The sequence below is a fragment of the Wasmannia auropunctata genome, unplaced genomic scaffold, assembly GCF_000956235.1.
Source record: "Wasmannia auropunctata unplaced genomic scaffold, wasmannia.A_1.0 LD335999.1, whole genome shotgun sequence".
Classification (NCBI taxonomy): Eukaryota; Metazoa; Arthropoda; class Insecta; order Hymenoptera; family Formicidae; genus Wasmannia; species Wasmannia auropunctata.
The window spans coordinates 618463-646147 of record NW_012026891.1 but is presented as its reverse complement, the minus strand read 5'-3'; the positions used below and the strand labels follow the sequence as shown (position 1 = coordinate 646147).

The 27685-nt window shown below is 39.4% G+C and overlaps 1 protein-coding gene across 1 annotated transcript in view; it reads left to right on the top strand.

Moving 5' to 3' along the window:
- Positions 1–27685, top strand: part of LOC105453488 (irregular chiasm C-roughest protein-like) — a 128612-nt gene that overhangs the window by 95876 nt on the left and 5051 nt on the right. The window contains exons 4-9 of the mRNA XM_011695491.1: positions 1772–2004; positions 12245–12445; positions 13584–13693; positions 21547–21698; positions 22247–22557; positions 23592–23832. Of these exons, the coding sequence (XP_011693793.1) occupies positions 1772–2004; positions 12245–12445; positions 13584–13693; positions 21547–21698; positions 22247–22557; positions 23592–23832 (1248 nt within the window). The remainder of the gene's footprint in view (positions 1–1771; positions 2005–12244; positions 12446–13583; positions 13694–21546; positions 21699–22246; positions 22558–23591; positions 23833–27685) is intronic.

Here is a 27685-nt window from a genome sequence, read left to right as displayed (position 1 = left end):
TTTTTTTTTACAAGGAAGTTGCTTGTACCTTTTTTTCTTTCTTAATGAGCATAATTGTTTAGTAAAAATTTTGTATATTTCAAAACTTCTAACTTAATTATGCTCTTAACAATTAGCTCGTTATCGTAGAAATAACGGTAATCGCTCGATACCGGCTTTATCGCGGTAGCTTTCAAGGGAGCCTGAAGGGAAACCCGAAGAAAATTTTATAAAGCTGCACTATGTACAATCAAGAAACTTCGGCCTTAAAGCATTTTCGATCCGACGATGAACACATTACGCAAAGCAGCTCGTTAAAGTACACTTAATTCGAAAATCTTAAGTATTCGGCAAAATGTTATTATCCCCCTATCCCTATCCGCGGTAAAAATTTTCCAAGAAATTTGCAGAGTCAGCGCGAGGTGACTTGCTCGACCAGATCTTATCCGACTGTTGTCTAGTCAATTAATCGTCGATAAACGGAGGTAACAAAAAGTAGCGTCCTACTTGCAACTTGCTTTTAACTTATAAAGAGCAATTTCACCATCATAATTTTTTATTCGTGTTATAAATATATACTGAGTACGTGACAAATAATGCGGCACGTCAAGAAAGAATGGAAGTAAATTCAAAGTTATATTAAATTTGAAATACATTTGTTTTTAAGTATTGACGTATATATTCGAAAATTTCTGTTGAGAGAACAAGATTGCATATCTATCTTAAGTTTGCACACTTGTATCTTATTGCTTAAAAAAATGACACAATTCCTGAAGCAATTACATAAAATAGCCCTAAATTCTAACGTTTGTTCATCCCGAAATCTGTCAAAAGATTTAAGCCAACTCGTGTAAATTTATCTTGGATCAGAGAGCCTTCCACCCTGATAATTAGCGCCGGATATCGCCGGCGCACAGGCTACCTGATATTAATTGACGCAATTATAAGCACACAACGTAATTCCGGCGATATTCGTTCTCTATACGTACGAGCGTACGGAATTTTAAGGATCGCTTGCAGAAGCAGCGGCAGCGGCGGGCAAGCAATGGCAGCAATATCGGGGGCACCCCAACCTGCTCGACCGGATCCGGAGCCGCTCCTGCCGTTGCAACTGCGGCCGATTAATCGACCTTACCGGTTCCCGCGGTGTATTTTTCTTCTACTACCACCACACTCGCGCGAGGCCAGATATTATATTCTGCCGGATACACACTTCGGGCCCCGACGTAATTTAAATCGCAAACCTCCGCCCACGCCTATTTCTGGCGAGGATATCGCGAATTCTTATTCAGCAGATGTCGCGTCTAACGCCGAGATAATGAAAATGGACTTGATAAAAAAAAGGGGGGGAAAACACGAACGTCACCTCTAATGAAATTATATACATAGACCTGAGACTTGAAAGATCAGCAAGTCGACCGCGCATAACTATTTTCCGTGTAAGTAAGCGGTTTATCGACATTTCATTTAATCTTCCGTGAGAAACCGTAACTCGCGCGCCTGGCTTAGGGTCCGCTCCCATAAACGTTAGTGAAAATTAACTGAGCTTTAATTCATTCTCCGTTCCTCTCTAGAGACAAAACTAGAAAGAGATAGCGAAATTGATTAAATCTCGGTTAATTCTAAGTAATTTTTATGGGAAACGACCCTTAGATGTGCGAGGCAGTTAAAACATAAATTTAACACAGAACATTTCAGATCCACTACGTTTTTCTTAACTTATTTATAGATTTCTTAACGCAGAATATTAGAGTTCAATATTTATTGATCGTATCTTTTTTTCTGTATTCAGGCGATTTTTCGCTGCACATATATCCGGTGGAACTCGAGGACGACGGCACGTATCAATGTCAGGCTTCGCCGACAAACGACGGACAGCCGGCTTTACGATCGAGATTTGCCAAGCTGAGCGTGCTGGTGCCACCGCAAAAGCCGAAGATCCTGCAGGGCGACTTCCTCGTCACCACCGAAGATCGGGAGCTGGTGATCGAATGTATAAGCAGCGCCGGAAAACCGCCAGCGGAGGCAAGTAGCCCTTTCCTCTTTCTCGTATCTTCTGGCATCTTTGTCAACATATATATACACATCGATAGGATTACCCGAGATTAGACCGGATTAATAGCCGTGAAAGCAACCTCCGGCGATTGCATCTGGAAACTTCGTGGATATCCCTTGGCAATGGGCAGTACGCTGCCTCGAAGATTATGCTCGATTGATTTTACGTTTAGACCTATCTCCCCTACTTGATTCGTTTCCAAAAACGTTTCTTTGTTGCACACGTAAACTATCCACCGCAATTCTAAGCGAGGAACAAACATGAAAAAAATCGGTTTCTACATTTCTTTGATGTAATATATCGACATGTAGACTATATGTGCGTGTATAAACACCGGGTGTGTATATTTGACAAAATGGGTCCAACCAAAAAAAACCGGGTTTTATGGGGTCCAAAAATCCAAATAAAATGTTTAATATAAAATAATATGAATAAATATAATTTAATGTTATTAAGATATATATTAAAATTGGCAAAGAAATAGAATACATAATGAAATTGAATTGACGTATTTTATATTTTAGTTTCAAGCTTAAAAAAAACCCGGGTTTTTTAGAACTCTGAAGTATATTTGAAGCACCCTGTATGTATTGTCTTGCGAAAAAGTTCTTAGCGTGCAATTGTAATGGAAAGTTATGCAACCGTGATAACTTCCGATGTTGTTAGGGCCCGCATAGCCGAACTTTTGCTATGTAATGAATGAAAATAAAGCGCGCCGTATGAAATCCGTAGGCGGTACATTAGCGTAATAGAAAACCCTTATCTCCATAACAGTCATTAAGTTTAAGCTCTTTTATATACGGATAAACTTCCTTTTGTCACGAATATTATGGAAACACATCTTGCAAGCTCATGAAGCTAACGAGAACTTTTTCCTGGTATTACGTGTGTCTCGTAAAGCAGTCACTTTGGACTGAGTGTAATATATCAAAGCATTTATCCATCCTCTTTAATAATATTTTATGCAGGGATAATTGTATCATAGCATACCATATTAACATTATCGCGATTATTACGGTTAAAATATTTGCCTTGATATGAAAAATGCACGCGTATTATCGACCTATTATTACTCGTAGTATCGAGTGCAAAAACAATAACTGTTAACGACGCTAATTTATATCTACTATACAGCTTGTACATAATAGAATGTAAAATCCGCGAATTACATTGTTCTTTCCACCTTTTCAAATTAATTCGTACCTCGCGAGCTCTCGCGAGTATTTTACAACGTTATTTATCCGAACACGCGTATACAACGTGTCAAACGATACTTTATATGTTTATCAGTTCAGCAAGGGTGGAATTGCAGGAACGATCGGTATTAACTGACGGGCTGAATGTTTGTAGGGACATATAGATAAAGTAACTCACATAAATCTCAGGCTCACCGAGCGTGATTCGAAGTTGTTTTTGTTGCGCGGAACCACGCGTTCTACTGGACTTCGCAGCAAGAAATGCGGCCTACCGCTTTGGCTCCGGTCGGATTTTCAGGGCAGATTCGGTACACTCAGGGAAATTTCGCTGTTCCACCTGGAATTATAAATATTACACTTAAATTATATCGCTGTTTTTTGTATCTGCTAAAAAATTGTCTGTCATACGTAGAATTTATAGCAACAATATTCAAAGAATATATGCAAGAAAATATAGGTCTCATAACCAAATATGATTGGAGTCTGGATTGATTAAACATCATAGAGAAATTTTCTTGCTAAATTTAACAAATAGTTCAGATATAATTTCTTTTTTTTTATCTCTGTTATCTATATTGATTAAATACAAAACATATGTGGTATCGCAGTGATTACTAATCACTTATCCGCTTTAGCTAATTTTTATAATTCTCGCTATAATTGCAAGATTACTTTTACTAAGCGTGTCGCGCGCGTTAGGGTTTACTCGCTTTTAGCTTACAGACAATCAGCAGGAATAATAACGTGAACGTTCTTCACGTTATCGATTCCAGTTAAGATCCATGTGACACGAAACTACGAAAGCCCTCGAAAGAATGTGCGGTCGGAGGTGCACATGTTCTAATTTGTTTTTATAGTTTCAAGTCCAATTCAAATAACGGAGACGGAAAAAGAGATAATATGTAGATAAGGTATTTGCGCGGATGCATCGCGCGTTTTGAATACATTCGGATTCCGCAGGTGTAATGTATCTTGAAATGCGTCGGAATATAACAGCGAAGATCGAAGGGGAGAATTACGCCCCCGGTATGCCATCGTCGCGCGTAGCAATAACAACGTTACGTGTGAAAATGGAGTGGCGAGGTGATGCGGGGGCGGACACAGATCGTTATGCATTTGCTGCATCGAGGTGAATGTAAGGCCGACGCGCGATACTCGCCCGGTATATATATATATATATGGACGGATGGCGGTGCGCGAGCCATTTTCATCGCATTTGCGGAATGCGAATAGTGGTCCGACCCGATGTTTATAGGGAACGAAACGTTTAAATCAGGGTTTGACAAGATGGGCCCAAACCAATAAAATTCCCAAAAAGAGCGAATTGTAGCGACAGTCGCTCTATGTGGCTTAAAAATTTTATTCAATACATCCTTTAACCTCGTATATCTTCTTTTCAATTCAAAGTACCTCCTGAAATACGTCTATTTATAGATTAAGATGTGGGTTACCCTGTATATATGAATATATCGGACGCGCATTTCTGTCGTATCTCGGAAAGGGGACCGGTGGAAAAAGAGAAGCAATCGTTTGGCGATATCAAGAGAGACGAGGTATAGCAACGGCAAACGCGGAGCATGAATATTTAAGCTGATTATTTTGCAGTTATTCATCGGTTAAGTTCCAAACGAGCCCGGTGGCAACTTAGTTACGGAGCCGCAGTTAAGAACTTTACCGGCGCGGCGTCGCGCTCTACGTCGCTTTCCGCTCTCTCTCCGTCTCCATTTTGCACCTTCCGTCGTCCGCGCTACGATTTAATTTATTGCGAGCGATCTAATTTCACGGGCGACATTATAGCCCGACCGCATTAGTTGCAGAACGATCGTTAGCCGATCGTGGAATTCCCATCTTCGTGGAAGAAATAACAGCCAGCGCGCGTTTACTTTGCGCGACGGCGTTTTCGCAATAAACTTGCAAACGTAGGCAGTATAAATAAAACGATAATTTTATCAACTCCAACGGTTGAACTTAATAATAAAGTTTAACGAAGTTAATTAAAATCGCTATATTCACGAGTGCTAAAGTATAGATAGCGCATTAATACAAAATAAAGCAAATTGCAGCAAATGGTTTGATGTGCGAAACACGTAGGTGACGTCGACGGATCTTTCCAACGGTGAGCTTTGAATTTTCCAGGACTTCGCGTCGACGGCTCAAAGTGAATTCTAGAGTACGATAATCGAAAAAGTTGACGATCACTGTATCAGACGTTACCGTTGGAGAGATAGAAGATCGAGAGACGAAATGCATTCGAGACACATCGGAGACTAAGTTGAAACGGCAGGAACCAAAGTTTCGACTCAGTCCACAGAGTCTCTTTCCCCTTTGAGCTGCAGAATTACCCGGCGACTACATCGAAGATGTGTAAACGCAAATTTTCAAGCCGCTGTAGTAGACCAAACTCGGCTTGATATCAATAGTACCCCATCTACTTTGAGTATCGCGCTATGGCTTCATCTCTGCGTATCCGAGTTTATTCGTGCAATATGTTGCGGCTTTTCTACATTATTCACAGAGGGTGTATTCACTAGGGTATAGAACGGGTGAAAAATGAACGAAAAGAATTATACGTACAAACGATTATAAAGCGTAATTTTCAGATCGACGGTTAATATTTTTCGTAAAAAAATATATGAACTCCGCTTTTTAAACAATTTTTAGCAAATTATTAATGTCAACTTTAATTTAAACCAAGGTTTTAAAAAACCCGGGTTTTTTTAAATCCTGTTTATTCGATCATCTTTTATATGAAAGTTTAGGCTATCTGAAATCTATCTAGAACCGACTGATTTATTTAACAAGATCAAACAGATCAGTAATCGCGATAACAAGTGACTCGCTAAATTAAAAACATGCGCGATTGTTTTTAATAATTTTGGGAAGGCACTTAGTCACTTGCAAAAAAGAAAACTTCTTACATGTCAGAGACAATATTCATTAAAAATTTTTAAAGTATTCATTTTTTATTTCAATTTTAGAGCCGTATTCCTTACATGTTGAACGTAAAAACAATAAAAATAATTTACTATCGTGATTTATTATCGAGTACAGTTCATTAAACGTTACAAAATGTCCAATACATTTCGAATAAATATCGAAACATTTCAAGGACGCGAATCTGTCAGGCACGAATTTTACCCTCAAATAAATACAATCCCGACGATGTTCACCGTCGTTAATGTTAAATCCTGCCTAGTGGGAGCAGCTAGTTAATCGGCAACTGGCGAAGAATTTAATGAAATTTGTTTCTCGATCGTTCGCAAACGCATGCTTTTTAATTAAAATTATGCAAATCCACGATTAATGGCGCGATCGGGGAATCGACGCGCGAGTAATGATCGCGGAATATTTAAACACGAAAAAAATATCCATTTTGAATATGTTCCTGCGGCATACAGAAAGAATACATTAAATCACAGAGTGACTAAAATGGTCGACTGCAATCTGATAGAATATTGAACCACATAATCCTACACAAATCCCATAATTTTTTGGTGAAATGGTCAAAATAAATAACATCGCTAGTCGGAAAAATAATTGAATATGACTTTTGTGGCGTTGATCATTGTATATATATCGGTATATACAATATCGGTCACGGATTGTGTATATTTTTCTTATAAACTTGGTTCGCAATTCGTGATGCGCCAAAATCGTAATCGCGCGCAAATCCATGAAAAGTATCAATTTCATGAGAGCTTAATTTTCGCATTATTCATTACCATTTTTTGCCACATTTGCCACATTTTGCAGGGTTTGAGAAATGGGCCCAACCAAATAAAACCCGGTGAGTTTTATTGAGTTGGACCCACTTTAAAAAACCTACCTGTAAAATTTCACCAAAAAATTCAAATAAAATGTAATAATAAATAAAATATTCAATATAAAGTAATAATAAAAAAAATTAAAAACTATAATAAAAAAACACTTAATCCATTAATTAAATCGATATTCTCCGGCGTTACAAATATTATTATGGAAATAGGCCGTGTACAAACGTCCGAATTTCAACCGTTTGAATGGGTCTCATTATACAGGAAATTCTCATCGAACCCGCTATTTCAATCGTTTTATGAAAAGTTCCATAAGATGTGCTAATGGCCGCGTCTATAGATATCGAAATGCATGAATGGAAAAAAGCACAATGGAAAAAGCGGCATACTGGCGGAGAGAAATAATACATAAATAATAAAAAATAATTCAAAAAAATATCTGTTCCTCTATAAAATAACAATCATTTTTACAGCGATGAATAAACTATTACGTTTTGAGCAAAATAATGATTAGTTAATGACAACGTTCGTACTTTTAATACTTATACTTGTCCAATGTGACACATTGTCGTATATATAATTGCACAACCTGTAAATGTTGCGTTAAATTATTCGTTCCTATCTAAATTTTACTCATAGCTCTTAGCTTTGTTAAAATTGCTCGCTCACATAAAGTTGGAATTCATTTTTTCCGACAATGCTACTTTTCGTGAATTTTCGTTAATTGCGTTATTATTGCGCCCGGTTCTGTTCAGTCAAACAATAGACTACCTTCATAATCGATCATTGACGTGACTCAACGTTATCCGCTCGCGAGGCGGAAAAATGGAGCGAAAGCTACTCGCAAAATTCCGATGCATTGTTGGATCAGTGAAAGCGTTAGAGCAAGCGGGAAAGAGTGGAGTGCTAATCACGCGATATCGTGCGTACAGCTCGTGCGATTTCATCGTTAGACCGCTTTTCTCCGCGTACCGCGTGCGGGCATTACAGGAATATGGAAAGTAAAATGTATATGATATCATAAAATCTAATAAGCGGAAGTCAACGGTAGAAATGTACGATAAATTTCAATTCCGGTATATTCAGGGACGCTTCTAACAGACACTTAAACCTACCGAAGTTTTATTGGGTTAGACCCACTTTAAAAAATTCACCTGTAAAATTTCACCAAAAAATCCAAATAAAATTTAATAATAATATAAATAAAATATTTAATATAAAGTAATAATAAAAAATAAAAACTCATAAAACCCAATAAAATCCAGTGTGTTTTATTGTAGTGCAAATTAGATGCAATATATTGTAATACAATTTGATATAATACATGAATTAAATTACATTCAATTTAATTGAATTGGAAATATACATTGACACTCTCGATTATGATAAACAAGTATTAGGATGTATGATTCGAGATTTATTTTTGTTTCCTTTTGAGATACGTGGCTTTAAAAGAATTGTAAACACGTTCTTAATACAAGATTTGCAAATTTCGCAAAAACAACATTGGATCTTGTCAAACCTTGTCAACATGAATATTTCATGTGTATTTCGTACGTTTGCTGAAAATGTAATATAAATAGAAAACAATAATATATGTGATATGGTACTGTAAAAGCAGCATTAAAATCCTGCCTTGAGGAAACTTATTGCGATATCTACGCAAATTTTGGCAGCAGTATGATAGGAAGTCTTAAAACTTTGGCGTTGTCGAGGAGACGAAGAGAATGAGATATGTAAGAGGCGAGAAATATCGGAGTGAAAGTGTACGGAATACAATGATTTAAACACAATTGTGTGAGAATCACGGCGAGTAGACGTTACGTGTTTGTGAACATTTATTAGACGCTGTTTAATATTAATCTCGAGATTATACGCCACGAAGACAACTTTGCAGTTACCCGACTTTGTGAAAATTATTTCGGAAAATCCTTCTGTTTTATTCATCCCCGTAAACTTTTCGATACGCGGAGCACAATAAACGGAATGCAAAGCCAAGAACAAGCGAACCGGGTTGTATTGGGTTAGACCCACTTTAAAAAACTCACCTGTAAAATTTCACGAAAAAATTCAAATAAAATTTAATAATAATATAAATAAAATATTTAATATAAATGCATGCATATTTAAACTATCTAGCGAACAACAATTTGCTATAATTACGATTAAATCAACTCGAGAAATCTCGGGAATCTCTTGGCGCAATAAAATCAAAGGAAACATTTAATAAATACAGATCTTTCGATTTTATTCTCAGAAAAACATTTAAAAAAAATTCAAAGTTCAATAATAAATTACATATACTTTCAAATATATTCTGCAATGTAGGATAAAGAATTCTGTAACGACAGTTGGTTCTATCTTTTGTTTTTTAGTTGAAGAATAGATGATGATATTATTAGTTTATCGCGCATAATAATATAATGTTCACAGTATATCGGGTATAACGTGTGGTATTACGGAATTTCATAAACATGTATGGAGACATTTTTGAACGTGAGGAGAGAAATATCGGAAATCGGCAGCTATCGATTTATCACGAGCTTGCCTTCTTCCAATGCAATCAGCGCGTCGAATATGCTTTCCGTTGACGCCTTCTCGCGAAGGCAGGTTCGTTTAGTCGCTTTTCTAACTGCGGCCGCCGCAGGAAATCGATCTCGTCCGCTCTAATTAGGAGTTCTGCGGTCCCGCGGTGCAGTACCATTTACTATTGTGTCACGAGTGCGAATGAAATTACCGTGCAAAATGCATCTGCCTAAAGGGGCGAAAAATCGGAGCGTACGAACATCTTTATCCTTTCTCTTAACATTTTCCCGTAAAATATATTGCCCCATAAAATTCATGGTATAATTAACTTTCATGACACACGTTTACTTTTTAAAGGTAGAATCCGTAATTTCCGAAAAAAAAAACTGACATTCATAAAACCCGAAAAGAACCGAATTCCTTAAGTTCGTTATTAATAATAAATTTTGTTAATCATTAGTAAACTATAAAAAATAAAAACTCATAAAATCCGATATAACTCAATAAAAGTTTAAAGACCTTAAAACAGAAATGGATAAAAATGCTATATAGATAAAAAAAAAGCTGTATTAATGGCTGTAACAATATATGCATTCCGCGAAAAAGTATCATTTGTCGCAAAATTATGATTACGGCATAATCCCGTTTTTATTTCTAATCTTTATTTTATATTTCAATAAACATGACTACGGAGCTAATCTGCATCGAACGTTCATCCCACGTTCCCGCTCGCTTAATCATCCGATATTCAGTTTTTACGTTTTCACGGAATTAAAGCGTGCATTTCGCATTTTCTGGTTGAGAATGGCAGAAATACACGCGCAGCTGGTTGCCCTCCGGGCTAGAGATTTCGAGGCGCGCGCGTCCAGCTTTATTACGAAGCATATTGAGAATCGTATCAGGATATCCCGTAGCGGTTTTCTCTGGTAAGATGAATAGATTCACAACTAATAATTTCCCGTGGGCATCCACGCGCCCCCATCCCGTCACCCCCGCACGGACCATTCGCACGATGGACAATAGCTCTGAAAGTGGAGTTACGGGATGTAGAATAAGCGGTGCGGCTAGATGAAGAGAAGGCGCTAGTAGTGGTAGTGGGATTGGTAATAGTAGTAGTGGTGGTAGTAGTAGTAGTAATAGTAATGGAAGCGAGAGAGAGAGAGAGAGAGAGAGAGAGAGAAAGAGAAACAGAGAGAAAGAGAGAGGTGTTGAAGAAAGGCGGAGGCAGGGACAGGAATTGCACGAGTAAATGCCCTATCCCGTTGTTGGAGCTGTTTAATTACTAGTTATCAGTTGAAAGGCAAACGGAGGGACGCGCGAGAGAAGGTGCGCGCGCGACAGCGAATCGAGGAAAGAAGAGAGAAGCGAAATCGGATTATGGCGAGAGCTGCGAAGCATTCGACTGTGGTGACTCTGAATTTCTAGTGGAATTGCACCGTTTCTTCCTCTCTCTCGTCTGCTCGCTTTTTCTTTCCTTTTCTCTTCCGTCAGATTCGCCTAATGAAGGCCGATAAAGCCGCGATAGATTCAGCAATATCGGCGGCTTAGAGCGTCGCTCGACCGAGAATCTCAGAGGGAGCGAAATGGCTTGTACATTAAGTCGTAAAATTTAATAATTATTTTATAAGGATTCAGAGATTGTGTGGCTCAATAATTATTTCTGACATTCTAAATTAGCTATCCTAGACATTATAATATCTCTTCTCATTTTTAATACCTAACAAAATTAAGATAATAATTATTTAATTATTAAATTAAATTAAGTAAATTCGTTATCAATAACAAATGTTGTTAATCATCAGTGAACTATAAAAAATAAATACTCATAAAAATATTAAATTCTTTATCATTAATGAATTTTGTCCGTCGCGTCGGTGAAATTGTAATAATGTTGATACATCGTAAAAATCGTGCGAAGAGTACATAAATCGTGATGCCAGACAATACCGTAGATTCTAATGGCGACACCGGTGTGGGAATACGATTATTCTAGTGATCCCTAACACGGTGAACGCGGAAGGACGCTGCGGCACTTGCAGTCCGGAGATCTCATATCGATAACAAACAGCAGGAACTCTCGCATGAGGTGTCTAATTAGAGCCGATAAGCTTGATTTCCGCGACACGCACGCACATACGCGCGCAATTGTGTTTGAACAGGCCCGGCAGAACAATCATGTTACGGCATTATGCACAGAAATTCGTTTGCAACTTCATTATTAATTGATCGTTGCGAATCGCATCCCACTCAGCAATTCCGGCACTATCGGTTTTTATCCGATAAACAACGTGAAAATTTTTGAACACAATTGCGCAGCATCGGAAGCAAACATTGCTCAAATTTTCCAAACCCTTCTTTTAGGGAAACATTCTAACAAAAATGCACATTCACTTTGATGTTATTTTGAAGACAATCAATTACATCTTAAACAACAATTTGAAATATTTATTATTTGAAATTAAATTAAATTAATTCGTTATCAATAATGAATTGTGTTAATCATTAGTAAATTATAAAAAATAAAAACTCATAAAACCCGAGTTTTTTAAATCCTGCCTAAAAGGGTTGTAGCCTTTCAAAAAAAAAAACTAAGTTTTTAGGTCCCACGGGCAACATTATGGTAATAAAAGCATAAGAATTCCGGTCACGGGTCAATTCCCTGACGCGGGTGTTTTCTCGAGCAACGCTATTTTTAACTGTAACGTTTCTTGCAGATCACGTGGATCGATGGACTGGGCAACGTGCTACACCGTGGCATCAAAACCACGAAGGAGGCGTACGATAACGGTCCGCTGACTACTGTAAAGTCCGTCCTGAGAGTGATGCCGCGGAAGGATCACGACAACACGACTTTCACGTGCCAAAGTCAAAATATGGCGGATCGTTCGCCGCAAAGCGCCAAACTTCGCGTCGAGGTACGTATAGATGTAATTGGGGCCCTCCGCCACCCCCCCCTCCCCCACTTGGCGCATACATACGATTCCGGTAAGGCTCCGCGGGCGTAGAGTCAGTCTCGGAAATATATAGGGTAATATCCTGAAATAAGTCTCTGAACCGTGTCAGCAAGACGGCGAGAAATCAGGGAGGAAAATAAAAGAAAATGGGAAGCGGGGAGAAAAGATAGAAATCTCGCTTAAAGGGAAATAAAATCACTGGCCTTTTGCGCGCGCTCTTTTTACTCGCTGACCGGAGGAAGAAATTAACGCGAGTCGCGCGAAAGCGGGAGGCCGGGACGGCGCGGCGGGGAAGACGGCGGGAGACGCGCGGGGCAGGGAGGAGGGGTAACGAGGGTAACGAGGCGACGTATAATAATTAACGTCGTGTCTTGAGAAGCGGTTAGCGCGCGGTAATCGCCATCCGCTGGCGCAACTTTCGTGCTGCGAGCGCGCGAGTACTTTGGCGCGTTCGCCGGGTACTACTTCCGCCCTCTTTTCTTCAGAGACGTAGACTCCATTATCCGAAGTGGCAAAGGGAACAAATAGTTTCATGGAAAAGGGCAACGAAGCGAACTCGCGGAGATTTTTGCCCGGGCAGAACATTCGAATTTGCGACGGAGACGGCGACGGCGACGGCGACGGGCGACGACGACGAGGACGATATTACGAACGCGCCGTGCTACGCCGACCTGCAGAGAAAATTCTCACGAGTTATTACTTAACTCTTTTACACCACGCCGGATATATTACCCGCGCTTTTCACGATTCCTAATATAAGTTCGACGTTAATATCATCCTAATTGGAAGCAATTCTTACGCAAGTGAGTTCGAGCAAACTCGTATTTCTTCGACGACGTGCTTTTTCTTTATCATCCACGCACGTGTCGACAAAACGAATTAATTCTCGACATACGGAGAGAGTACCTTGGCTTTATTATATTTTAATGGTGAACTTTTTTCTTGATAATTCATAATGGATTACTGCTAAGATATCTGTTATTAATATACAAACGTATCACCCTTGTTTTAAATTGTGTATAACGTAACTTATTAATAAAATTTTGCTTCTTCATTTAGAAAATGGTGAGAGAGGCGATTTACGCGTTTTGATTTTCAGGTACGTTACGCACCGAAGGTGTCCCTCTCGAAGATCGATCGCATCGTCGAAGGTTCCGAGCTTAGGTTCAAATGTAGCGCCGAGGCCAACCCACCCGACGTAGAATATAGGTAAGTAAAAACACGAAGCAGATATCGATGACATACCTATTTTTAATGCCAAAGAAGAGAAGATTTAAATATCGGATTCCTGAATTATTAATGTAAATTAAGGTAATTTAATAGTTAAATTAGGTATTAATGTAGGTGAAGGTAAAATAATTAATATAACTGTCAACTGTCAGAGATAATAAAAATAAGCCGATCGCATTAAAGAAGATAAGCTGATACGGAGTCAGATCGCCTATGTGCGCCATATTTCATTTGTCCATGAAAAAAAGGAAAGTTTCGCTTTGAAGATCACTTTCTGACAAATATTTTTCCAGAAAACGCTACCCGGCAACTAAATTTTATTGTAAAGACATAAGAAACTGAGAAAATTGCAAAATTAATTATTATTTACTAAAAATAGAGTAAAACTTCTCTCTATGGATTTACGGTAATCCAAACTTTACTCTAAATCGGGACGCCCGAGTTGCTCAATAAAGTCAATATGGTTGAGCACGAGTTTCAAAATAGTTACTTAATAGTTGTATACCTATAATTAACATCAGGGTTTGACAAGATGGGCCCAACCTAATAAAATCCATCGGATTAGTAGAAGTAAATTCGTTATCAATAATGAATTTTGTTAATCATTAGTAAACTATAAAAAATAAATTTAAACCCCTTTTTTCAAACCCTAATGTTAATTATAGGTATACAAGTGAAATATTGATAACAGAACAAGGAGACTTATATGGGAGGTCGTAAGTAATGCACAATTAAATTTTCCTGTGTCACCGTAATCGATCCGTAAATACCGAACGCTTTAATTCTCATCTGAATTTGAACGAGCGTCGGCTTATTATCGGATCAAGAATTCACGGATTATCAGGCATTTTTCACAACTCGCGTTCTCTCCTCCTTCCACCCTTCCACAACTTTCTCTCGTCGCCCGCTCCGGATCAATACGACTTTTTAATAATACGGTGCATCTAAATAATTACTCAGACTTAATGCTAGAATCGTTTTTGCTGATTTTGCATTATACATACAATACTTTTTTAATTAATATGTAATGCGTACATATTTTTCAATTGGATTTAATGTCTTGCTCTTATTGTTGCTGCGTCACAATTATCCTAGTGTCACGATTACTCTGCTTGACCCTAACACGCCGATACTAAATAGAATGGGTGCACCGATGCATACGTTAATGTGCTCTTTTAAGAAAGACGGCTGGCTCGGGGTTGCTCCTGGCATTTTCTTTGCAACGATGCAACGTTGGTCGCACAAAGATTACCTTGTTTCATCTCGGCCTTGCACAAAATGAGAAACATATACAACGTTACGCGGAAGCGAGATACGATGTAATTTCCAATATATCGACGCATCGATAATTGCGCGCTGGATAAGGGAGCATAAAGAAAAAAAAATAGCGTGCTGCAATATCCGAGGTATGAGTCAAGAAAAAAACATGATGATACGAGAAACGAAGAGAAACGTCAGACTAACGGGGGGAGGGGGATTACGTTATGGCAGATATTTAATAAAATATAATAACATCGGCAATGTATATATATGTATATACATATTATATTCTACGGCAACATAAGATAAACGGCACTACATTCGCTTATTCGATAAGTACGTAAATGAATTACAAATAACAAAATAATAATAATTACTATATAATTATATTACACGAAAATGCGATCACCAATAAGAGATAAAATGGATCATATATATATATATATATATATATATATATATATTATATTTATATTTCTCAAGCTATAAAATCGTATTGCTAGTAAAAATTGCGTTTTTTTAAACACATTTCCATATATCATATTTCCAAAATTTGTGATTGGTGCAACTAAAAAAATTCAATACTTTATGACAAATATACGAAGAAAAGGGAGGCGCGCGTATTTATTTATATATATCAATAATCTCATATAATGATAATAACAATCGACAATAGTTAGCAGTATATTGACAACGAAATCGTTTAAGCGTTTTGATTGACCATAATTATGGGTAACTGACTTATTATTGTATCTTTATCATATACCTTTGTCAAGAAGAAGACATGATTCATCGGACAAGGCAAAGGTATGTTCAAAAGGCCTGAAAGATTAATTAAATTTCACAAAAAAGATGAATATGTCGAGTTACACCAATTACACCAGTCTCATATACGGAAGTATAATATGCGTGTATAAAGAAATAATTAATAAGAAAAGTAATAAAAGCATAAGGTGAACGACGTGCACACAAATCATGCGATCACGTACAGGACGTAATTCAAATAATATACATGTAAATATGATTCAAATAATACACATGTAATGTAACGTAAAATAAAATCTCTTTGGCTTTTTACACGATTGAAAAGAAATATGCTCCGCGTAAATGTATGTATGTGGGTGTATCAGAAATTGCGCACATTCTCCCGACGATCTAATTTCTTTTTCGCAAAGTTAAAATTGTTTTTTTTTCTTTCTTTTGCACATAAAAGGTTAAATTGCACGTCGTTATCTATCACAAATATGCGTTTTAAACATGTAATTGCTATTTTTGCTTGAAATTTTTGTCAGAGTTCGTTTAAAATTAAGTGGAAGAATTTTTTTAGAATTTGCTATCTATTCTCTCACGCTTGAAGCTTGATTCGTCAGAAATCTCTGTTTAACAGGAGATTTCCAATACAGCTTACGTGTTTACATTGTTGCAAATCGTGCTTTGTTCTCACTCATGCATAAGACAAATAAAACATAGAGATTTCACGACGTAAAAAAAAAGAAACAGATGTTTGGAAAAGCCAAAGGGAAAGATAGGATACGGATGATAACTATTGGCTCTACCGTGCAAGAAACGTGAAACTCTGATTAACATACAAGTAAAATATTGATAACAGGACAAAAAGATTAATACCCCTAAGTTAATTAAAAGCGAAAAAATCTTAACATTTATTTGTATCCCTCAAATTTAATTTCACTTTCAATCGCTCTTAATAAAAAAAGAAAGTTTAATTTCCCAATAAATTCCTTCTCTTTGATTAGGTACACATAAAATTCGCGGAAACAAATGTAGGTCTAATGGACATAGACAGCCGCAGCGCGTTATAAATCTGTTCACTTTTCCCGCAAGCAGATCGAAAGTATGCAAAGTAGTTTAAGAACGATTAGGGAGTTGAGATATTGGCAGAGTCTCTTACCGCGCGTTATTCCCGACTCCTAATAACACAACCAGCGAAATACGATATTTTGCTGGTAGATTTAAAAGCCAGGTAAATGAGTGAGATATCTAAATGTTTGGTCGAATGTACACCGTCGCCGTGTGTTTATCGGAATATTCGAAACATTTTTAACCGCTGTTTACTCAGGAGAAAGATATATATTTCCACTTCCCCGGAATTAACATTGTTTGTCACAATATAACGTCCATAACTGTCTCGCTAAGCTTTTTCAGCAGAAGCCAGCGGGATACCTTTTTATCAACGGCAATAATTTGAATCCTTTTGTATCGAAGATTTTTACGATGCTCTGGAAAATCACAATTTGTAAGAGTAAGGGGCTTTCTACAATAAGCCGTTAGTTATTACTCATATCATACTAACTAAGAATTGGCCAATCGTAGTCGAATGTTTTTCTTACATTCAACTGTGATTGGTCAATTCTTACGATTTACGGCTTACGATCTGACATACGACGTATTGTAGACAGTCTCTAATACATCCGCGCGGCGCGGCGCGGGTACGCTTTATCGCGCCAACGGTGCTTCTAAAAGATCAGAGAGATTATAGATCAGCTCATTTGCTCTTTAAATTAATGATTTGCAAACTATTTTAATGAATTCAGGGTTTGACAAAATGGCCCAACCCAATAAAATCCCCTTTTATCTAATCGGGTAATAATAATAGGTGTGTATTTCTGGGACAAGTTGATCGAAACGTACCGTGTCGTTATAGGAGCACCTCGTAATGAAAGAGGAAAGAGCCGCCGCCGTCGTTAACATGTAATTTTAAACGTATGTATATCCGAGAACAAATGTAACTCGCCCGTATTGTCGAGCAGTCGTTAAAACGAACGAAGGATATACCAAGTAAAGGCTAACGTCGTTAGAAACGAGAAAGTTCTAATTTTACGATCGTGATATTATGATGATGAAAAGCCATATTTGTGGTCGCCGAGGCAAACAATACGAGATAATTGTAACTCGCCTACTGGGCTAGGCTTTTTTTAAAAAAACTCGGGTTTTTTCAAACCCTGATTAATCCCCGTCTTAAAAAGTGCTGAAATATTATATATAAATATTGTTAAAATAACTTGCATAAAGAATTATAGGAAGAAATCGAATCGTGTTTGATACATATACGGGCGTCGCACTTTACATGGGCACAACATTACGCGTTGTGCTTTCCCTTTTATCGTCAGAACAAAGACGCGAGGCAAAATCATTGTTATTCGTTTCTTAATATGTCGTTATTAACATACAAGTGAAATATTGATAACAGAACAAGAAGACTAATACGGGAGGTCGTAAATAATGCACAATTAAATTTTCCTGCAGTATCACCGTAATCGATCCGTAAAATACAAAACGCTTTAATTTTCGTCTGAATTATTTTCCCGAACTTTTGGGCGTTTGCTGGGAAAATATTTGCCAGAAAGTGGTCTCCAAAGCGAAACTTCCCTTTTTGCTTGCACAAATAAAATATGGCGTACATAGGCGATCCGACTCCGTATCGGCTTGCCTTCCTTAAAGCGATCGGCTCCCCGTGAGCCTTAAGCTACTTAAAGTTTCCGAAATATCGATAGTTTCTCACGATATCGTGTCGCTACAGGTGAGCGACGCCGTCGGCGCGGCGCGACGGGCACGCGAGGGCGCGTAAGCAAAACGTGAGTCGCGCACCGCGTTGTTCGTACATTGGCTGGGAGCGACAAAGAGAAGGCGGATGATCGATATCCGTCTCTCTACAAAGAGGACAATGTCAAATTCAGGACGGTGTTGCGCGCGCACGTGTTAACGTGGGGCGCGTTTGCGGGTTTCGCCTAGCGGGCCCGCTTTGATTGCTTTTAAATTATTCGTTACGCAACATCCCGCCAGGGAGAAAAAAAAAGGATCGCGCGCTCGCCCCGGATGACGCGCTGTATTAATTTACGAGATTATCGGATGGTCGTCGCTCTCTCTCTCTTTCTCTCTAGCTCTACCGAATTAAATCGGCTCGTCAAAAATATCACCCCCTCCTGTAGAAAGCGCAGATTGCATATCTAAAAAAAACATTATGCGTAAAACCAAGCCTTTTTTTAGACAAGAGTGATTCGATTGTTTAGTGTGAAATATTGACGCGCAATGTGTGGGCAGGAATAGAAACCGAATCGAATTTGAATTTTAGAAACTCAAAACTCTAAACCGAAAACCGAAAGCATGACAAATATTAAATAAAATAAAACATAAAACCAAAAAATCTAGAGTTAACTAAAAAATTAACTCTTACTCTCGCCTGATAGCGTCTCATCTCTAGATAAGCTTCCGAATGCCTTGCAAATTCGAATGTATATATTGTACATCAATGTAGGTAAATACATTTAAGAATACAAAAAGAATTAAAGACAAAATTTAATTTTTTGTTGTAATCTGAAAATCGAAATTAAAAAGATCTACAGAGTAGAGATTGAAACCTAAACCGAAAACCGAAATTAAGAAAATTTTGAGAACGAAACCAAAACACAAATGAAATTATTGACTTTCAGTTCCTCTCCCTGCGTGTGGGGTTACTCTAACGCTCTTTCACATCGCTGCATTTCGCTGCGCGAGTTTAAATTAACTTTATATAATCAAAGGTAGAAACAAAAGGATCTCTCGATTTACAGTAATTTTATTTTCGAGGACTGAGATTTAAATTGCGGCTCTTTTTCCCGCACATAAACCAAACGGAAAGCTTTTTACACGAATACAAAAGCTCGAAATCATTTCCTTTTGTTTTTTTTTTAGTCGCGACAGACTTTCTCCAGGTGTAGGTGATGTGTGTGTGTTAAAGCTCCGTGGAAAAAAAAGAAACTTGATCCGCTTATGGGACTTCATGGATAGACGGAGGACAGACGGAGAAACGAGTAAAGAGCAGCCAGAGAACCACATTGTATTGACGATAACGAACGTTAGTTACCAGTCGCTTTAACAGCTTTTATAGCTTCCGCAGCTTTTATAGCTTTTACAACGGTCGTCGTTGCACCATCGTCCGTAAAAAAAAAGAGCTTCAAATGCAAGTGAAAACTGAGGAAGCGACGAGAGAGACCGACGACGTGATTTTCGACGTTCCCGCGCGGCGTTAAACGTGATAACGAAAGTAACAAAATCTGCTGTCCGTATCAGTTTTTAAATGATCTCATTACAGCGGAGAAAGGATTGTATAATATCCAAGGAAATGTAGGAAGTCAGATGTGAGATAAGTTAGCTCGTAGGGCTAATTAATTTCGGATACTAATTAATTCTACGTTATTTCCGCGATCACAATCGTTTTGATAAATTCGCGGGTTACAAAAAACGGAATAATATCCGCGTTCTTACATCATCGCGAGAGACTAAATTTCCTGTTCTTTACGCAAATTATTATATTTAGAAAGAAACAATCCTTTCGGACAAATACATATAAGTTTTTTATTTTACAAATATTAGGTGGAATAAAAAATAACAAAACCGAAAAATCTAGAATTAACTAAAAAATCAAATTTTGCCGAAGCTGTTCGTAACCGTGCAGTTGTAATCTGAAAATCGAAATTTAAAAGATCAAAACCGAAATTAAAAAGATCTAAAAAGTAAAGATTGAAACCAAAATTTAAAAATTTAGAGATTGAAACCTAAAACTGACAAATACATATAACGTATTACAACTTGAAATGGGAAGGTATTGCCGGATTCATAAAACTTCTTTCAATCTCGCTGCGAATAAAATATCTTCCTAAAGTTAGATCGCCTCTACCTCGAACACACTCTATAGATGCGTACGCGGAAGAGTTGAACTTTACCGGAAGATACGGGATGACCTACAGACACTTCGATGTTTATCGAGTCGTTATGGCACAGTATTCGTGCGAATGTACGTTGCACAGCGCTTTTGCCGGCATCTTTGCGAGGTAAATTGTCTGTCGGACGGCTCTACGGCTCCGATAAAATCGATTGCAATGCGAGGGGTGAAGGGCGCGCGAATGGAGGGAGGTCGGTTGGCAGAGGGTGGCGAAGGGTGTGGGTGCCACTACGGTCTCTCTTGCCTAGAGACACACGAGCTCGGTAAGTCGTCGTTCCAGTTCGATTCGGCTTCTCTATCTCTCTCCCACCCTTTACTCGCTCTCCTTCTCGCTGATTGTACGCGCGGAGGCCGTTCCGTCGCTGTGAAAAGCGCAGCCTGCCCTCTCCCGTTTATTACCATTCGAAACGACGACGCCAAGGCTCTTTTCCACGATTGTGCGGCCAAACGATGCTCGAGATAAATCGTTCAGATCCTTCGTGAGGACGCCTCAGTTGGCAAAAGTCGAGTGGCAAGAGTACCCTTCGCGGTAAGAAAACGTCATAAAGCACATGTACAAAATGTCACCAAACCGAATTTACAAGTGTGCTGCTTGATCAATTTAAAATCGACTTCCCTCTACACTGTAAAGGTTGAGAAATTAATCTTTTTTTTTTAATATTAAGAGAGCAATCGAAATTAAATTTAAGGATATAAATAAATAAAGATTGTTTTGCTTTTAATTAACTTGGGAGTTTTAACTTGCTCGTCGACTTATTATACCTGCCAATGATCAAATTGTTACGGAGGGTAAAGGGAAGGCGCTATTTTATACCGTCCTCTTTAAATGATTTATTTCGCTTTTCCTTTCCAGGTGGTTTATCAACAAGAAAAAGGTGATCGGGGACTACACCACGGAGATGATTATTCACAACGCCACCCGCGAGCTGCACGACGCGACTGTAAAGTGCGAAGTTTCGAACGAAGTCGGCAAAAGCGAGGAGAGCCAAACCCTGGATATAAGATGTAAGCGAAAAATTTAATTTTCAATTTAGCATGAGATAATAACAGCTAAGGTCAATATAGTTTCTTAGAAACTATCACGCGTGTAAGATTTCAACGTGAATTTTCGTTTCGGCGCTTAAAATTTCGTGATCACGCGAGAATTCGAGAATTCCAACGTTCATTTGGTGTGGAAAAAAATGATACCACTTCAACGCAGCGGTCTGAAAATACAATCGCGCAAAGGTATAAAATAGAGCGCAGCGCGCGTTCCGCACGCGCGCCCGCGCCACCCGAATCCACGGCTAAGAGAGAATTTCGTTTTACAGTAAAGCCGGTACCTTACAGGCGTGTTAAAGGAGCAATCGCGGTAACGATATAAAATATAGAGCGCCGCGGAAACGCGCTCTCGAAATAAGCCGCCGCCGTCGCCGGAATAGACGCGCGGCACGGCGGCAGTAAGGAAGTAACATTTTTTTTCTCTCTCTCTCTCTCTCTCTCTCTCTCTCTTCCTTCCCCGCGAGTTCATTTTCGCGCTGACCCAAGGGGGGGTTAAAATTGAATTTCTACAGACGGCCCGCAGTTTCGACATCCGCCGCTCTCCGTGGAAACGCATTACGGCGCGACAGAGATCCTGCAGTGCGACGTAGACGGGAATCCGACGCCGGAGATTCTGTGGTACCACGAGGATTCAGAGCGAACGGTCGCCACCAGCCCGAACATAAGCGTCTTTGTGAGCCCCGACACCGCCGGCCGTTACTACTGCAAGGCCCGTGTGCCCGGCTTTCCAGAATTAACCGGCCATGCCAACATCTACATTCGCGCGCCGCCGAGCATAGTGTCGCAAAGGATCCAGTACGTACCTGACGAAGGAGTGGTCAAGGTGCGTATATATATATATACACGTATATACAATATATACGTATTCCATGGGGCGCGATACGTACGTTCTTTGACCCGCGATCGGTCGTTAAGTATCATGTACAGCGCGACTGTCGGACGCAAAGAAAACGCGGTGCGCGCGACCCGCGCGTAATTTTCTTGAGTGCCCCGTCGCGCCGCGCCGGGCGTCCCGCGCGCGCACGGCCGCGTGTGTAGGTATCATGAATTATTATTGCACGGAAGCACCCTCCCCCCCCCTCCTACCGGAAAGATCTTTTAAGCCGGGGACGGCAGTTATCAGGAAGCACTCAGTATAAATTACTCTGGATAATTTAGCTTCATCCGCGACGTGAAAATACGCTTGAGAATCTGCAAGGCGGTCAACGTACGACGGTGTTGACGTATTCTATGTAGTCTCGAATAAACGTTTTCGCGTCAAAATGAGAAGAGAAGTCCGCGTTAAGGTCTGTCCGGAAACGACTGCGTTTTTGTAACGCGTTTTTGAAACTGCGTTTTTTGTAACTGCGTTTTTGCGAGCGTCTCACACCTTTTTCAACGGAGATTCAAATTGACGTAATTTTAATGAGACGAGTTTTAGATCAAAGTATTATCTTATGTTAATTATTATTCTATAGTAACTAGAGTAATAAATTTGAATCTCCGTTGAAAAAGGTGTGGACGTTCGCGGACGTGTGTCGATACGAATTTTTGTCTCGTGTTTCGACTCAGATGAAACTGCCACCCAAAGCTCGTCCAAGCGTTTCGCCAACATTCTATGTACGTATCCACGCGCTGACACAGGGGTTCGCGATGTGATCGCGCGACGCCACATTCCCACATTTTTCTCTCTGCCGATGCTTGAAACACTTTTAGAGGAGAAACCGAAGGGAGAGGGAAAGCGCGGGTCGCCCGAATGACGGGGGGGAGTGAAAGACCGAAGGGAGGGCGCGGCGACGCAGGATGGGGAGGAGGTACTCGCGCTTAACCGCAATTTTTTTATTCCACCGGCGTTTTTTCCCCCGATTTGCTTCCCAGGTTAAGTGCACCGCGATATCCGTGCCAAAAGCGGAATCGGTGGTGTGGAGCTTCGCCGGTCGCGAGCTCAATTTCACGTCGAACAATACGCCGTTCTACGTGCAAGAGGAATACGCGGCCGAGAGGGTAGTCAGCACTGTCACCCTACTGGATCCCATATCGACGTACTTCGGGGATTACAATTGCACGGTTACGAACAGCTTCGGCACGGATTCCGTCATCATCAAACTGACAGCACACAGTAAGTTTGATATTTGACATTCCGCATTAAAGCCTACCCGGGAACGAAGAGAAATGCGTTTTTATTGTACAAATAAAATGAATATTTTTTGAGCATAAAAACGAAAGTAATTGTCTTGCTAATTATATTATAATAATTTTTAAAAATAGAATTTTTTTATTGAAGGGTTACACCACCCATGAGATTTTAAAATGATACTTTAAATTTCGGATTTTTTTTTTACGGTAAATAGATAACTTTATTTAAAATCTGTTTAAAAGACATTATTGTACATATATAAAAAACCAAAAAAATATTTTTTTATTTTTCCTATGTCCAAAATGGCGGTGCACTGGCCTGCACTTGCGAAATCCGTTTTTTTCTATCGGTGTACAGGATTCCAGGTACACGGTTTGACTTTGTACAAAACACAAAAAATTTTCATTATCTACATATTAAAAACTTTGGAAGTACGTAGGGATTTTTCTCGAAATGACAGCTGTTTTAAGAAACATTTGTACTGGCAAAAAATACCTACACATTTTTCGTAACTTCCATAGATTTTAATATGTAGATAATGAAAATTCTTTGTATTTTGTTCAAACTGTGTGCCTGCAATCTTGTACACCGATTTCAAGATTAAAAAAAAAGGCATTCGGCAAGTTAAGCCAGTGTACCACCATTTTAAACATTAAAAAAATATTTTTTTTTTCCAATTTATTATATATGTATAACAATCCTTAAAATAATTTTTTAATAAAATTATCTGTTTACTGTTTAGAAAAAATCCCAAACTTATAGGTATCATTTAGAGCCTCAAGAGTGGTGAGACCCCTTAATTCTTTACAACAAAATCCTTTTTATACCTATCTCAAAAATTATTTAATAATCGTGTATTGATTTGATTAAAGTTAAAGTTCACAGCACATCGCTAAGACTTTAAAAATTACTCCATTTGATAATCGCGAATTATTCTAAGGTCTACGAGTCTTTCTTTTTGTTTTCTTGGCGCTTTCGTTCCAACTTAATGTTAATTCGTAAACAGAATATGAAAAAAAAAGATGAAAAGATAAGAATTCACGATTTTTAACTATAACTATAAAAAAATTGCATTAGATCGCATTCTTCTCCCCCCTCCCCCCCCCCTGTTCGCAGCATGCATCATATCATGCTATTCTGCATGTGAAGTATCAAAAGCTGATTTTTACACGATGATAACATAGATGAATGGTAGTCGCCCTTTCGCTCATTGTTCTAGGTCTTCGGAGTAGCCTAGATGGCAGGCTTCGTCATTTGTACACACGCAGTATAATTTACGTACATTCGTGCTTTTATTGTATACTCACGATCGCAGCCTCCCTCGAGAATATTATACGTGTAACAGATTACACTCGCCGATATAATATGCGCATATATGTATATATTAGGAAACGAATTCTTTCGTTATCGATCACGACGGAGCGAAACAACAGTCGAACTGAACAGTCTTACTACTAAAAACTGATCGATCTAAAACTAAAACTAACCGTCATCCAAATATTCTAGACGAAGCGGGATCGTTCGTCTCTGTCGAATCCATGGCGGTGCTTCGTCGATGCCTCCTTCGATGCTTCTCGATACTCCGGATGCTTCGAATGTTACTCGCGACGCTCGCCGGACCGCGGGACGATAGCGAAATACGAGAAATGCACAGATCCCGCGGCGAATCCTGCCTAATCCTGCCCGTATCACGACTCGCGTCACTCGCGTGCAACACGTATCCGACCGATTCGACGGGCTGTTAGCGAAACTCGATTACGCGACCGCGACTTCGCGCGTTTCGAAAAAAAATTCCCGACCGGGACGGCCGCCGCGATTTCGAAGCTCCGAGGGACGTATTAATCGCGATCGTGCGGGCCAATTAACACCGAGATACGATTCGATATCCTCCGACACTCGTATGTGCGGAATGTATTTGGAACCGATCAAAGGACTCGCGAAGACGCCGAGCACGCGCGACAAGAATGGCCCCCGCGCTCCCGTCATGCAACGGGGAGCGGCACGAACGACACGTACTGCCATCCTGTAGGTAATTAGAGAATTCGGTAGCGCGACCGCGGCCAATTTCGTGGAAAAATAGCTGATGGGGGAGCGGCCGCCAATTTCGGGGCTCGACAGACGTACGAATCGTGATCGCCCGGTCCAATTAATATGCCAAAACGATCGCCCATCGCCAGATTCATTATTCTCGATTCTCATTTTATACGCGAGATTTACCTGAGACGGATAAAGGGACGCGAGAACGCACGACGATCGCGATTCGGGAAAGCGCGTGAAACGTATACTGCCGTACTTTTTTTATTGTAGGCGATTCGGGCAAATTCGGTAACGCGACGCACGGCACGGGCAGCAACTTCGCGCGTCTCGAAAAGATTCCCAACGGGACGGACGCCGATTTCGAGACCCGAGAGACGCGGTTAATCGCGCGGTCGCGCGAGTCAATTGATACACCGAGACGATCGTCCGTCGCCGGATTCGATACCCTCGACACTCGTTTCTACACGGAGAGAATTTCCTTTTAAAATTCTGAAAATCATGTTAATCGTGGGACAACATGCGGTATTTCGACAAATTTTATTGTACACTACAATAAATCTTACTGCGCACTACAATAAATTTGTTGTAGTATATACTAAAAAAATATAGTGAAAATCACATGAAAATCGTCGAAATACCATGTTGTCTTACGATCAACATGATTTTCAAAATAAAATTCTCTCCGTGTACGCGAGGCTCACCTGGGGATGGGTGGAGACGCGCGGCAATTGCGATTCGACATGCACCGCGAGACGCGCGACGCGTACTGCTTGTACTGCCGTCCTAGGCGATTAGGGAAATTTGATCACGTGACCGTAACTTCGCCAGGCGCGGACGAACGCCGATTGCGAGAGACTTGTTCATCGCAACCGCACAGATCAAATAACGAATGATTTTCAGCTCATTTGCTCGGCCCGACCATCGGCGATACCTACTCGTAATTTCTACGCCGAGCTTACCTCAACGGGACGGACGGGTAAAAAGATGCAAGCATACTATAATCGCGCCGATCGCGATTCGACATGCATCGGGGGATGGGGGGGGCACGTGCACTATCACGTACCGGTCGGTGATTAGTGAAATTCGACACGTCATCGCGGCTAATTTCATGCGACGCGGTGTTTTGCTAAAATGCCGAAAGGATATTAACACTTCGCCGCGACGGACGACGTGCCTTACATGGGCACAACGTTGCGCGTTGTGCTTTCCCTTTTATCGTCGGGACAAAGACGCGAAGAAAAATCATTAATTGTTATTCGCTTCTTAATGTCCCCTCTTTTAATGTTTCTTATAAATATATATAGCTTGCAATATAAAAATTACAAATTCTTATATGTAGGTACATTTTTTAAGACGGGGATTAATACGCATCTCAAAAAGTGCTGAAATATTATATATAAATATTGTTAAAATTACTTGCATAAAGGATTATAGTAAGAAATCGAATCGGACGAGTTTGAGATAGGTATATACGGGCGTCGCGCTTTACATATAGGCACAACATTACGCGTTGTGCTTTCCCTTTTTTTCTGTCAAAACAAAGACGCGAGGCAAAATCATTAATTGTTATTCGTTTCTTAATATGTTCTCTCTTTTAATGTTTCTTATAAATATATAGCTTGCAATACAAAAATTACAAATTTTTATATACATTTATAAGTTTCTAATTTTTATATTACAAGCTATATATTTATAAGAAATTTTTATTTATAAGAAACATCAAAAGAGAGGATATATAATTTAATCGCCACTCATGATCAAATAATTGCCTTCGATAAGTGACTGTTAATGTATAGGT